This window comes from Sceloporus occidentalis, unplaced genomic scaffold, assembly GCF_023333645.1.
Source record: "Sceloporus occidentalis isolate IW3139 unplaced genomic scaffold, rSceOcc1.0.p SCAF_72, whole genome shotgun sequence".
Taxonomy (NCBI): domain Eukaryota; kingdom Metazoa; phylum Chordata; class Lepidosauria; order Squamata; family Phrynosomatidae; genus Sceloporus; species Sceloporus occidentalis.
The window spans coordinates 4,156,811-4,171,565 of NW_028317052.1; the positions used below are offsets into that span (position 1 = coordinate 4,156,811).

Here is a 14,755-nt window from a genome sequence, read left to right on the forward strand (position 1 = left end):
CAGGCGGCACTTTTGAAGGGGCGGCACTTTGCCACACTGAGTGATCCGAAGATTCGGATCATGAATCGGATCATTTTAGTGAACGAGTTGAAATGATCCGATTCAATTTAATGATCCGAACTTTCCATCACAAACGGCCTTGTGAGGAGGGCAGGGCTGACAGCTTCCGCCCTCAGTTGGGCGGTGTCTGCGTCTCTCCGGAACTCCCATGCCGTGGATAGAAGACTCGTGGTATCATGGCGGCGGGCGATAAACAAGCGGCTCACCGGCCTGGGTCCTTTAAACAGCCGAACAAACCACATAAAACCGGGAGGCACCGAGGTCGCGGGGCTCAGGATAGGGAAAACAAAGGTAAGCCGGGAACGCGCGGCAGCGTTAGCTCAGAGGTGCCTGTCTGGCGGGCGCAGTGATCCAGCAGCTCCACGTGTTGTGCCCGGGGGATCAGACATGCTTCTGACGTTACCTGTCTGCCCCGATTCTCATTACTAAACGTTACACTTGCAGCCTTCCCGCTCCATCACATATACCGTATACACCCGTGTCCTGTGCTCCTTATGGGCTATTTATACCACGTCCCCTGCATTAAGGGCGATGAGTTCTGCTGTATTAGGGCGCCGGTTCTATATACCGGTGTAACGCTCGCACAGTGTGGTATTCCATATTTCTATATATGTATAAAGGTGTTCGCAATCCATAACGATTTCCACTTATTTGAGCAATGACCAGAATAAATATACATTCCTCTAGTATATCTTGGTCGTTATGTAGTAGATTCAATTACAGCTCAATCAATAATTTTCACTTGTGTGATCTGCCAGTGATATCAGTTGGAACAGATTCTCTAGAACTCCCAGGAGCATGCAGGCTGTCATAGTGACTTTAGTTGGGTGATTTTCATGGTGTCCCCGTATGCTTTCCCCCACCCCGGCACCAGCTACGGACAGGGGCTCTGCTGAGTCTCCCGAGTCCATACACGCAAAGCGTTTCCATCGGATGCTGTGGGAGCGTTTTCCTGCTGCTGTCACTTGACGGAGAATCATCAGATCATGTAGAAGGAAGGCTGCTGCAGTTTCAACCTTTTTTATGAAGAATGCTCATTAAAGTACTTTAACATGCATTTGTTTTTAGTAGGTCCATCAAGGACACTAGCCGATCCCTATGAACCAGCCTCTGTATCTGCTGAGGTCGCTATGTTTTTGAGCCACCGTTGAAATCAAAGTCTTCCCACTGATGGCTCATCCTCTTCAACAGTCGTTGAGCTACAATTACTATAACGTTCCAACGGGTAGATTAGACTGATAGAACGTAACAGCTGCCCATACTCAAGAGTCCAACTCAAAAGCCAACTGCTGACTTCTCTAGAATTATATTAGAGAATGTATCATAAATATAAACAATGCCCATTGTCTGCTGGTAAAAGGTACCAGTTACACTGCCCCGTAGCATGTATATCCAATCTCCATTGAATTACATCTCGAATGGATGGCCACTACTTTTTTTTCATTTTTTAAATATATTTTATATCCTTTACTTCCCGGCTATGGCAACATGAATTATGCTTATCAGCAAAAATATATTCTACATTCCTTCAGTAAATATAATCGGATTTACTTTCTTTCTTGTTTGTCGTCGTAGAATGTGTTAATATCTTGTCATCCTATTTTGTATTTTTCTTTCTCTTTTAGGCAGAGTTCCAGCAAAAGCCCTTGGTAAAAAGCTGCGTAAAGACCTGAGCAAGCTGGACAGGAGACACAAAGCTAACCAGCTCCGTAGACAGAGGAAGGAGGCTGTGAGTATTTCATGTGTTTTGAGCACTATGATTCTTAGGCTAGGTTTCCACTTGGGTTTTTGTCCCCTCGTTTTTTTTTCTTGATGAAAAACGCCAAGAAAACTGCCACTGCATTTTTCTGCGTTTTGGCGTTTTTTTCTGGAGTTTTTTCTGGCGTTTTAGCCTTTCTGTGGAAATTGCTTTTTTTTGACCTTAGGCAGTTTTTCCAGCCTTTACAAGTTAGAAGTTTCACCCAGCTAAAAGGGATTAGGATAAATGGCAAGTATCTGCCCCCGATGTCATTTACTTGGTAGACCCCTTTGTCTCTTTTCTGTGGTTTGTAAGGCCTGCTTTATTCCGAATGTCTGCTCCTCTAGGAAGATTGGCCCCAAATGATGGTGCAAATTGTTTGCTGTTGCTTTTGGCACGCAGGATCCAGTTGATGCGTCGGGTATGTTTGTTTGTAATGGCATGTTTGTTCCAAATGGTGTAGAATTCAATATGAACCAGTCCAGGACTTTGTTTTGTGTGAAACTGTTTGTTTTCAGCCTATTTCTCGTAGGACACACAGATACTGGGTCCATCCTCTGCATTGTAACTATGGAAAAAACGCCATAAAAAACGCCAAGGCAATAAACCCACATGGCTTTTTCATGGCGTTTTTTCTCTCCCATAGACTTCTATTGGAGAAAAACGCCAAGATTTCCTTGAAAAAACGCCAGAGTGTGAACATGCTGCGATTTTGAAAAACTGCCACAGAGCCCAAAAAAGCAGAAAAACGCCAAAGAGGACTGAAAAAACGCCAGACAGAAAAACGCCAAGTGGATATGGCATTGTGCGATTTCCTATTGAAAAACAGCTAACATCTGGCTGCAGCGTTTTTCCACTAAAACAACGCCAGGTGGCGCTATTGGCGTTTTTATGGGCGTTTTTAGCATAAAAAACCAAGTGGAAACCTAGCCTTAAGGTTCCCTTTAAAGCTGAATGGATTAAGCAGAATTTATGGTGACTGCTACATTTTTAACCCCTTAAGGTCAATACTGGTTCTTACTCGTAGTATATTGTGGGACAATGGCTCTTAACATTTTTCAGTGTTGCTGTTTAGCTGTGATTTTCTTCTTTCTCATTTCATGTTCCCACACATAATATATATTGGGGTTTTTTCAGGACAAACAGGGCTTTCTTTAGATACCATTAATTTTATAATATCATCTAATTTACTATAAAAAAAAAATGATAAAATATGGTGATTTTTTTGTTAAAAAATTACTTTCTCACTTTTTAAACAAAAAACTTTTACCCATCTGCAAAAACTAATGAAAAAACCTGCTAAATAGATTCTATTTTTCCTGAGTTTTTTTTTTTTGCTTTTTTCTGCACGTTATGGGGCAATAAGTACAGGTAGCGTTTTGCTATTTGAAAACCTTTTTTTCCCAAATCTGGTAATTCTCTCCCCCCATGTGCCATTTCGGGTATCTTTGAAGCCGGCCAATGCAATTTACCCCATCAAGTCATATATTTTTAAAAACTAGACACCTCAAGGTATTTGAAATGCTGGTATTTTAACCCTTTCCATGCACTGATTTTACCACCAGCCTTTGTGAAACTTTATGGTAGTAAATTTTTTTTGTGTTTTTTTCCACACACGTTGTACTTCCTGTATAATATGTGTTCAGTAACATCTCCTGAGCACAGTGCATGGGTTTGTAGGGTTATTTGGGAGGTAAAAGGCCGCCTTTGTGAGGTGTGTATTTTTTTGCCATTTAGACATCTGATCCTACTGCCCCCATGTCCCATATTTGGGACATCTTTGAACCCGGCCCATTCAATTTACCCCATCAACTCATGCATTTTTTAATACTAGACACCCTTTGGGCATTTGTAATGCCAATATTTTAACTCTTTCCATGCTGGAATTTTTGTGAAGATAAAGAATTGTAGGACTTGGTCATTAAAAACTTTTTTTTTTTTTGGTGACAGTGGGGATTTTTACATGTTACCATATTTTTTTAATTTTTCTTTTTTTTACATTTTTGAACCTTTTTTTTTTTTAACTAATCACTCTGATTAGTGAGCTGGGCTCCACTGACCTTGCATGGTTGGATGCAGTACCTGCATTCAACCTGCAGGAGGAGCTTGAGGGTTCTCAAGAGGGTCTGCATAGACCCTCTGCGAACTCATTTTCTATTGTTAATGCCATCGTGTGAATGACGGCAATGTCATTTACAGGATGGCACCTGTGGTTGCTCTCACAAGGCTATCGGGGTAGGGGGGTTGTGTTGCTACATGCCTCGATATCGAGGCACGTCAGCAACACAGTTTATGCTTAGGAAGCGATTCCGATCGCTTGCTAAGCTGTTTCAGCCGGGCGCCATTTTTCTTCACTTGTGAGGCTTCCGTGGATGCTGCAAAGCCGCCAATCGGGGCTAAACAGCTATTTAACGGCAGCCCGTACGGACTTTATCGTTATCACTTTGTTATATTGTTGAAAACGTACCTTTTGTTCTACCCGTAACCCCAATACCTGAAATACCATTAGGGAAACAAAGTAATAGTGTTCAAGAGAGATGGCAGAATATGTAAGTAAATGTTTTCAATAGCCCAGAAGTTTGATAGCAAAATGTCACAAATAGTTTCTTTAGTATTTAACTCTGTGGTGGTTCTTCCCATCTACTGTCACTGCAGGTCCTTACAGAGAAGAGAAATCTGGGCAGTAAAGATGGGCCCCCGCATTTGGTTGTGGTGGTTCCACTTCATGCTGGTACACTTACCAGCAGCCTTGTGACATTGGTACAGAGCAATGAAGGTGATGTGGTATATGAAGATAATCAAAGAGGTGGCATATTTTCTCTGGTGTGCCCAAAACTCAAGCAAAGATGGTGCTTCATCCATGCAAACCGAGGTATGAAGATGTATGAGCTTTGCCTTCTATTTAAAGACATGGGTTCACTCAAACTCCATAGTGATGCTAGAAAATTGAGTGAAGTGTAATGCAGCTAAGTAACTATTGGTAATAAAATAGGTTGCTTATTAGATGTTCTTAACCAAGAGCCATAATTGGCATACCTCTTCTGGAATGTGTTGACAAAGGTTTTTTGGGGGATGGGTTGAATTTTTTAAATGGTCAACAACTTCCTTGGGCTCAAGCATGTTCTAGAACTACTTCTAAGGATAAATACGTTCTGGAGAAGGTTGATAAACTAGCTTCTGAACATATCACTCGGTCTTGAAATGCCTCTTTGCCTATTTTTGTTAGATGACCTACATTCTGTGCTGGATCTGGCTAAGGTGGCTGACACACTCCTATTTGTTCTTGATTCACAAGATGGATGGGATAGTTATGGTGACTACTGTCTCTCTTGCCTCTTTGCACAGGGCCTTCCAAGTTATGGTAAGTAAGCCCGCGGTATATAAAAATACCCTACATTTAAAGGGGAGGGGGTCACATTGCTTTTATTTTTTTATACTTTTCAATTCTGTCTCCCTTATTTATTCTTTATGGTTGCTTCTTACATGTGTGTGTCCCTGTTGCACATTATTATAATCCTGATTATGGCAATGTCATTTTTAATGCAAGATGCATTTATAAAGATCACTTCATAAAGAAAAAATATTTCTTGACTACATAAATATAGTTTTTAAAAAAAAATCTTATTTTTTAGTGCTTGCTGTACAAGGAATGAATGAGCTGCCAATTAAGAAAAGGACAGATGTAAAGAAACAGCTGAGCAAAATTACAGAAAAGAGGTTCCCTGATGCAAAGCTTTTCCACGTGGACACAGAACAGGAGGCGGCTGTACTCTTGAGGCAGATGGCCATTCAAAAGCAACGTCATCTTGCATTTCGCAGCCGCCGATCGTACATGGTTGCCCAGAGAGCAGATTTCCTCCCGACTGATGAAAGTGGCCTGATAGGAACCCTAAAGGTGTCTGGCTACGTCAGAGGCCGGGAACTAAACGTGAACAGGCTATTGCACATTGTGGGCTATGGAGACTTCCAGATGACCCAGATCGATGCTCCTCCTGATCCCTATCCGTTGAACCCCAAAGTCCACAAGACAAAGACAAAGAAAGGACAAGATGTGGAAATGGAGGTAGGACTTTTTCTCAGCTTGTCAATTCAAATTTTAAAGAAATGAAATGTATACAATTGCATTTCTAAGGAGAAAATAGAAAATGAACATGGCTTACACTTCTCCAATATTGTGTAGGACAATGCCGATGCTAACTTGGCAGAAATGGAAGAAGATCTGAAAATTCTAATGAAAGTGGATCCCATGGCACAGGATTCTTTACAGTCTGAGGTTGTCCCAGATCCTATGGAAGGGGAACAGACTTGGCCCACTGAAGAGGAGCTGAAGGAGGCTGAAGGTCAGCCACAATTTATTTTCATTTGGTCATATTCATTATATTGCAGTTATTTGGTGGGATTTTCATGTCATTTGTCCTCTTGACTACCATCATGACAGTAGAGTGCCTTACTTTATTACAATAAATCCTTGTCTTTCACATTTTCTGACTTTCATCAGCACATGGCCGCACATTTGAGTTTGTTTTGTTGTTGCAAGTCGTGCTGTTTGAATACTTTTTCTACTGATTTTGAAATCTTTTCTGTAATGTAGTGCGATCCACATCAGAATATGAACTGAATTACTTTTGTCTTAAGACCCGGCTGTGAACTGAACTAGCTTCCTAGTCAGACATGCTATACTGCCACTCTTTCCGTAAGGAGAATAATCCAGCAACTCATGACTACTCCGTAAGTGTGCAGTGAGTGCTGGCTCCACCATTGTAAATTTGAGTTATGGTGGAATATATTCCCTCTTTCCATATTAGTGTTTCCAAGGCCATATATATATATTTTTTTCTTTATTTGCTTTGTTGGGTCTAGTGTTTTGAATAAAACCTGGTGCTATGCACATGTTGTACATTTCTGACAGAATTTTTCCTGTTGGCTGAATAATTTTATAATCAAAATTAACCTTCCCTCTAGATTGTTTAAGAGGAAAAGTAAAAGTTGTCAGAAAGGTTCCAAAAGGGACATCCACATATCAAGCTGCCTGGATCTTGGATGATGAAGAAAGTAGTGGTGAAGAGGGTAGTGACGATGATGATATGGAAGAGGAACAAGATGACGCTATGGATGAAGCTGTTTCTGAGGTGCATGGAGCAATTATTGTCTAGATATTAACACGAAAACTTTTTCCACTTTTTCCACTGTTTTTGAAACATCCCCATCTGAAAACTGTTTATCCGTGTCTTGTAAGGGTGATGAGGGGAGTGGTAATGATGAGCCCGAGGAGAGCGACACTGTTACCATCCCAGACTCTACCAGGGATGACAAATATGATGAGAACATTAATGAAGTAGAGGAGGAGCAGATGCTTGAAAAATATAAACTGCAGCGTGAGAATGAGTTGTTTCCGGATGAAGTGGACACCCCGCGGGACCAGCTCGCTAGAGTCAGGTGAGATATTCGGTAATTGCAGAAGTGTTTTTCTTGTGAGGCATACATGTAACATTTATACAATCTGGTCCAATCCCGTACTCCATATGTATATATTAATCCCAGTTCTTATCTCGTTTGCATTGTCTAGCTGTGTTCTTTCATACTGGGGTGTGAATATGTGTGTGTATAAAATATGGATTTTTAATAAAAACATGGAATTTAGGTTTGTGCTTCTCTAAAACTCGATGTACTTAATGATCATGTTTTATCAGTATGTAACAGTGCCGTATTTCAGGTTTCAGAAATATCGGGGCTTGAAAAGCTTTCGTACTTCACCTTGGGACGCCAAAGAGAACCTACCTAGTGATTATGCCCGGATCTTCCAGTTCCATGATTTCTTTAGAACGAGGAAGCGTGTCTTCAGAGACCTAGAAGATGAGGGAGCAATGGTAATTACAATCAGAAGTAACACCTATCGTATGATGATTCCTACCCACACTAACATATCTCAATGGACTGTCATCAGCGCGCCTTATAACTATGCATTTGTTTTTACTTGAATGTTGAATTAGAGACGCCTGACACTTGTAATCCCCAAATCTAAGAGATTCCCGTTCTAACCTTTAGGTTGGCTGGTATGTTACTGTACACATCAACAACGTTCCTGTCTCTGCTATGGAGCACTTCAAGCAAGGGGGTCATCTCGTCCTATGTTCGCTTCTTCCTCATGAACAAAAGGCAAGTATATTATGTGTTGTATGTACGCTTATCGAAGCCATATGTTTCATGTACTAAATGCGGGTGGAGTGTTGATTCTGCATCTGTAAGTTTCTGTGATACAGAATTTTTAAATCTTGGTTTGTAGTCCACATAAAAAAAAAATCTGAAAACGGCACCTTTGGCCTTAATACATAGTCTGAGGCAGAATTGTTAACTAAAAATTAAATCTTTTTTTTTTTTTTTTTTTTTTTTTAATGCATGAGCTCAGACATGAAGCCCCTGTTATCGAGGGCATTTTAATACAAAAGTGAGTTTCAGGCGGAGTGCAAAATACTTCCCTTTTAGAAAACGCTCCTGTATTTTAAAGTATGGTCTTATAAATGGATTCCAGTAAGCATTACTTTGTATCGCTGATCACAATAGGTGGGTATATAGAAGCGTTCCAGCTAATTTACTGTGACTCCAGTGCTAGTTGTCATCGCTTGGTTATTAGAATCCAATCTATTTGTCTTCGAGACACTTAAATATAGCACAATGGCGCTGTCGAGTTTGTCGTGGAGAATAGCCACGTACTGCTAATTATTGTTACCCCAAAACCAAACCAATGTTCTCACATCTTGGGAACGGTGACCCTGCCACGTCTCTCACTGTGTGTGTGTTTGCAGATGTCCATCGTGAATATGCTGGTCAGAAGACATCAGGGCAACAGCGAGCCCATCGAAGCTAAGGAGGAGCTGATATTCCACTGCGGCTTCCGGCGTTTCCGGGCATCTCCTCTCTTTTCTCAGCATACATCTGGTATGTAACGCGAATGCTATGACGCGCTCCGTCTTTTCCCTGTTCATATGATGTCTCCGGCTCTTCGTGTTAGCAATCCGTTTGAGGAAAGAAAACAATGTTTAACAAGATTGCTACAAACTACTTTTTAACGATTTTTTTTTCAAGTGACTGTTTACTGTCCCTGACACCCCCTCTAAAGTAAAATGCATACGAAAGTGCTGTGTGAGCACAATAGAAGTACATCTAAATAAAGCGGTTAGCTGATGTAAAATCTGCTGATCAGTGAAAACACTTTCTGTGCATGCGCACAGGGTCTGCAACTTCTTACAGGACTTATTTCTTAGTTTTTTAACCTTTTTAAAGAATGCGTATTAAGTTACCCTTTAAAAGAGCAGTCACAACATATTCGTTTAGTTACATTGATGCCCCTACACCCCAGTAATTCCCTGCTTTTGAGGCACACTATATCACCCAAAGTATGTAGACCCCCCACGGTGGGTGCATTTGTACACTGCCAGCTAAATTATTAATTTATGATCTGTTTACACTACTTTTTTTTTTTTTTTTTTTTTACAAGCTTGTGATTAACCTGTTTGTGACTGGTCTCTTCTTCCAGCGGATAAACACAAATCTGAGCGTTTTCTTCCCTCCGGTGTGGCAGTGGTGGTCACGGTGTATGCGCCAATTACATTCCCACCAGCATCCATACTCATATTCAAGCAGAGGGATAACGGTAAGCTTGGACGGAGTGGAGGGAGATATATACATAATGCGTGTCTATGTAAATATGTTATACACACAGAATTCTGCACATGCTCCGAGGAGACGGTGAGGAAACCCCTCTGTCTTTTTCTTTAGGAATGCATGATCTGGTGGCAACAGGTTCCCTTCTTAATGTGGATCCGGACAGAATCATCATCAAGAGGATTGTGCTGAGTGGTCATCCATTCAAGATATTGAAGAAAACGGCTGTGGTACGCTACATGTTTTTCAACAGAGGTACGTTCTCATTTCACGTGTACGGAAGAGATACTCGAGAGCGTTTGGAAAGTTTAAGTGTAACCTCACAGATCTGTTATTCTTTGCCTTGCTCACCTTGTACAAGCTTGGAGCTGTCTCATGCGTGATAACACAATTACCACCCATGCCAAAGATTGACTGCAGTGTTGTGTTAATCACTGCTTCATTTTGGCCCACTTTACCACAAACTACGTGGTGGGGTATTACTGTAATTAGGGGATAATTCCTGACATAAATCGGGTCATTGTTTAACAATGGCATGTACTGGGGTAAGACAAATTACTTGCATTTCTATGGCTTTAAAAGAAGGCCTTATGTGTCCTGAACAAACCGATGGGAAATCATAGTTTAACATACAGTAAAAATGACAACTCCGGTCCTTTAGGTTTACGTTGTAAATTTGATGTGTGGGATAGTTGCAGACATACAGTAGCAAGAAAAAGTAAATGAACCGTTTGGAATGACCTGGCTCTCTGCATTAGCTGTTTCATGTCTTTATTGAACACAAACTTGGAAAAAGCAAGTGAACCCTTGGATGTGATAACCGGTCGAACCTTGTTTGGTAGCAATAACCTCGAACAATCACTTCTGGAAGCAGGTCAGGGGGCATTTAGACTATTCTTGTGTACAGAACTGCTCAGCCATATTCCTAGGAGGTCTGGTGTGAAGAGCTCTCAAGGTCATTCCACGGCATTTGTAATGGGCTAAGGTCTGGGCCGTGACTGGGCCAAAAGGTAGATTTTCCTTTTTGAAACTATTCTGTAGTAGATTTACTATGATGTTTATGGTCGTTGTCCGGCTGCATTACACAACTTCAAGAACTCCTGATTGTCGGTCAGCTGAGATTTCGTTTCTTGCAAGGCATGGTTCCCAGCAGAAGATGCTGCTTAAGAAGGTCAAACTTAGATTCCAGGTTCGTTAACTGCTCACTCCGATTAGCTTTTGTTGAAGTGATTAGGTTAAGGGTTCATATACTCTTTCCACCCCACACTGTGAATGTTTTAATGATGAATTCAGTATAGGCAAGAACAATACATTAATCTGTATTTAGTTGAATAAATGTAAAACATATACATAACCAAAGGTTTTCTACCAGTAATCATTTGGAAGATTACATTTCTAACTGCTGCGATTTGGCTTTCTGTGCATATGTTACATCTGAGTTAAGTATTTTATCTTTGCAGAGGATGTGCTATGGTATAAGCCGGTGGAGATGCGCACAAAGTGGGGCCGCAGAGGACATATCAAGGAGCCTTTAGGTAAGTTAAAAATGACGTCCAGTCCATTCTAAGAATCATGGCTGCGTGTTTGCTGCCTCTAATTATAATTAAAAATAATTTATTGTAAAAAGCTGTTGTACTCTTTAATCCCCGATAACTTTTTTGTTAAACCAGGAACGCATGGCCATATGAAGTGTCATTTTGATGGGCAACTGAAATCACAGGACACTGTGCTAATGAACCTGTACAAGCGTGTGTATCCTAAATGGACTTTTGATCCGTACGTGAGTCCACCTGTAACCTGGGTAAAGAATGAACATACAATTGATCCAGCAGAAGTGGAGATGGACTAAGTCCTTGAATTGATGCAGTTTTTTGACATCTTATGAAGACCTCATCGTGCCTTGGAAGAGACCCATCTATTTATTTTGTGTGAACGGTGGGATGATTAAAAAGACAAAAAACACATTTTAATTGTTTGTTGTGATATAAATTTATCTGCAACATCATCCATCCTGAAAGTTGTTTGGTTTCAAAGCGGCTCCCGCAGCCAGTCTGCATCCCCCAGGTCTATGTTTCCGCCGCACAGCACCACACATACGTTTTGAAGATCATGCGCAATATCTTTAAAACGGCTGGACAGAACAGCAGCTAAACCCAAGCCGGCGGTTGGCTCAATGAGCAGCTTCATCCTCTGCCACACCAACCGTGTAGCAACCTGTATGTGGGGGAAAAGCCAAATTAATGAAACTTTTAAAACGCTCTTACAAACTGGGCTTAAAGATTCCAGTTCACTGACTTTTTGCCATGAAGGGCACGCCCCAGCGAGCTTCCTCCAAAGCTATATGGTGACGCTTCAATCATTACCAATTAAACCATGCAAAGCTAAGGTGGTCTTGGAGGCGATGCTTACTGGGGTTGGCCCTATCTAGTGCATGGTGACGTTAGTAATGTGGCCAAAGAATTGTTAAAGTACCAATATAAAATTACAGTGCGTAAAAGTATAACGGCTTAAACAATGACTGCAATCACAGAATCGTTAAAAAAACCTGACATTTTGGGTTGGTGAAATCTCTCCCGTTTGAATTTTTACTATGATGTGGCTAGGGATCTTAAATTGTTTGCTTTTTCTGAGGATAGGTTTGTCCGCACTGACGTTTTTGTTAGGATTTTAGAAAGCCTACACTACGGTCCCTGACTTTTTGTCTTTTCTTCTTCCCATTACATGAAATCACTCGACTTTACCTTAATCTCTTCCTCACGGACTACAAACACATCATCTACCAAGTCCCGAATAATTGGCCATGTGTTAGGCCCAATGCTGGTCTTCACACTGTCCGCTATGGTGGTTGGAGGTCGGAGGTTAGGGGTCAGCATGCCATTAACCTTGGAACGGTAGCAGTCATCTGCATTTAAAGGCTCTGCTGCATATATTTTCACTTCTGGTTTTATTGCCTGTGAAATAAGTTTAAACAAAATAATATTGAGATTGGAACAGGAAGAATAGCGGTACTTTGAGAAAAACACAACCCTCCTGCTATATAAAAAGAAAACAATGAGTCTCAGGCAGCCGTCTTGTCCCATTAAACACTTAATGTCGGCTGCATAAAATCCCAGCTTTAAGGGTGCATGTTTGATTTAACAAATGTATTTTTACAGACACTGACAAGTATAAGCATTATTTGACAGAAGCCATGTAAATATACTGACCTTTATAGCAACGGCTATTCCTGCCAACATCCCTCCACCACCTACAGGTATGACAACTGCCTCCAGTCCTGGCACCTGTTAAGACAAAGCACCTGTTGCATTTTAAATTTAATACAAAGGACAAGATGGTATTTTTAAATCTAGTTCTTCAGGATTTTCACATTTATTTAGTCCACGCACTTAAGGTTCATGAATGGCCTGAAATCAATGAAAAGCCATCAGTGTTCCATCGGATGGTAGCGCTGTATTAAGACGCATTAGGACGAAGAACGTTACGAAGTTTCAATCCAGACGTACGCTTTTGTTGCTTTATCGTCTTAACACCAGAGCACTACCTGCTGTAGCACTTCCAGGCCGATGGTTCCCTGTCCTGCAATCACATCTGGGTCTTGATTTGGATGCACCAACACTCCACCAGTCATGGTCGCAGTCTGAGCCGCCACCTCTGCCCGGGACTTTATTAGGAAGGAATGCAGGAAAAGCCCATCAGGTTTCAGTGTTTATTAAATAGCTTTTTGTGACTTGTTAATCATGATTTCTTAATCACATGTATCCTTTTTGAATATTTCTACAAATGTGCGTGTAAAAACAACCAATTTACTTAAATAGCAGTGTGACTGGCTGCCAATCTTCAGTAGTATACTAGTGAAACAAAAATTGGATTGCTACATTAGAAAAATATATATGTTGAGATCCATTAGGTGGGTGCTATCATTGTATAATGAGGCGTGTCATTTTTTCTGATCTGTCACCTCATCTGTAGGTTCACATTCCACGATTAAGGCACCGTAGCCACGGATTGCAGCTTTTTTGCAGGATGCAGCCGTCTTTGGTACCACAACATGTGCAGGAATGCCTGTGAGATCAATATACAATAGGTAGGGGTCCATTTGGTCCTGTAGTCGTATAAGTACATATAACCCATGCTATACCTCTCATACTCGCTGCCAATGCTAGAGCTTGCCCATGATTGCCACTGCTGTGGGTCACAACGGCCATGGATTTGTTTGCAGGGAGCTTGCTAACTGCATTTAATGCACCTCGAATCTGAAAAAGAAATAATAAACAAACTCAGGCAACGTTAATATATGCATACACAGAAAAACTAGATGCCCTTTTTGTTACTGAAAGTTTTGAAATATATTTAACTATTACTGCCGGTACAAGACTTAGGAGAGGAATGGGCACTTCATCAGTGTTTGTTTTTTTAAGTGTTTTTATAATCTGTGTCACAAAGATCTACAAATTTTTATAGGATGACTACTTGTTATGTATGGTTTAGCCATTGTACAGTGCTGCGGAATATGGTGGCGCTATATAAATCAATAATATTAAACCCACTTTAAAACCATATATAGGTCTATTCATAAATTGCTATGCTGGCCCGTTACAGTACTGCATGATTTTGATTGAATGCTGCCCCCTTGTGGCTGAATTATATCAACAAAAAGTTTTTGTACAACTTAAGCAGCCAATAAGTGGAAAGAAATTTTTGGATTGTTGAAGATGATGCCTTTAATGGGCCAACACAGAAAAAGATGTAAGGCTCCATACATTTTCATGACCTTAGAAGTGTTCTTCAGATGGACTTCGGAGGTTCCAAAATCTTTCCCTACGTTGGCTCAATAAAAAGGTATCAACTTCAACTAAAGACTCTTTTCTCTTGGGCTAATATGGTTATGTGATTTGTTTCTTATTAAGTCTTGGCTATACAAAAAAACATGGGTCATTTAAACTCAACTATTAACCGATGTTAACCTTAAATGATCCGGTTTTTTGCAGCAGCTCGCACTTAAAGAACAGCTTGCGTGCCGCTAACGCATCCAGACTTGAGCTGGTCAGCACAGGCGTCATATGGACCGACTCATGGATTCTCTCACGGGCTTCCTGCACATCTTTTAGTGAGATGCAATACTCGGCACTCATTGCCCTACAAAAATAAATAATAAATACATTAACAAAATAATAATAAAAAATGATATATATATATATATATATATCTCATCTTCTCTATCTTGTAACAGGAGTATGGCATCTGCTGGTGCTCTATAAACAAACTACTCACCAGTGGTTAAGTAACTACAATTCC

General features: G+C 40.7%; 2 protein-coding genes across 2 annotated transcripts; one reads left to right on the forward strand and one right to left on the reverse strand.

The window, feature by feature from the left end:
- The first annotated feature begins 236 nt into the window (after positions 1 to 236).
- On the forward strand, positions 237 to 11,309 carry LOC149286126 (pre-rRNA-processing protein TSR1 homolog). Its single transcript, XM_089494438.1, has 15 exons — positions 237 to 351; positions 1,686 to 1,789; positions 4,454 to 4,670; positions 5,025 to 5,159; positions 5,431 to 5,849; positions 5,979 to 6,138; positions 6,761 to 6,927; positions 7,035 to 7,234; positions 7,512 to 7,665; positions 7,844 to 7,954; positions 8,602 to 8,734; positions 9,333 to 9,449; positions 9,575 to 9,715; positions 10,921 to 10,995; positions 11,131 to 11,309. Exons 1-15 carry the CDS (start codon positions 237 to 239, stop codon positions 11,307 to 11,309), a joined length of 2,427 nt encoding a protein of 808 aa, XP_089350564.1.
- A 179-nt stretch (positions 11,310 to 11,488) lies between these two features.
- On the reverse strand, positions 11,489 to 14,592 carry SRR (serine racemase). The gene is made up of 7 exons (XM_089494439.1): positions 14,425 to 14,592; positions 13,599 to 13,713; positions 13,419 to 13,522; positions 13,002 to 13,121; positions 12,667 to 12,741; positions 12,202 to 12,411; positions 11,489 to 11,674 (listed from the first exon to the last, which is right to left on the reverse strand). The coding sequence occupies exons 1-7, from the start codon at positions 14,590 to 14,592 to the stop codon at positions 11,489 to 11,491; spliced, it is 978 nt and encodes a 325-aa protein (XP_089350565.1).
- Positions 14,593 to 14,755: the final 163 nt, after the last annotated feature.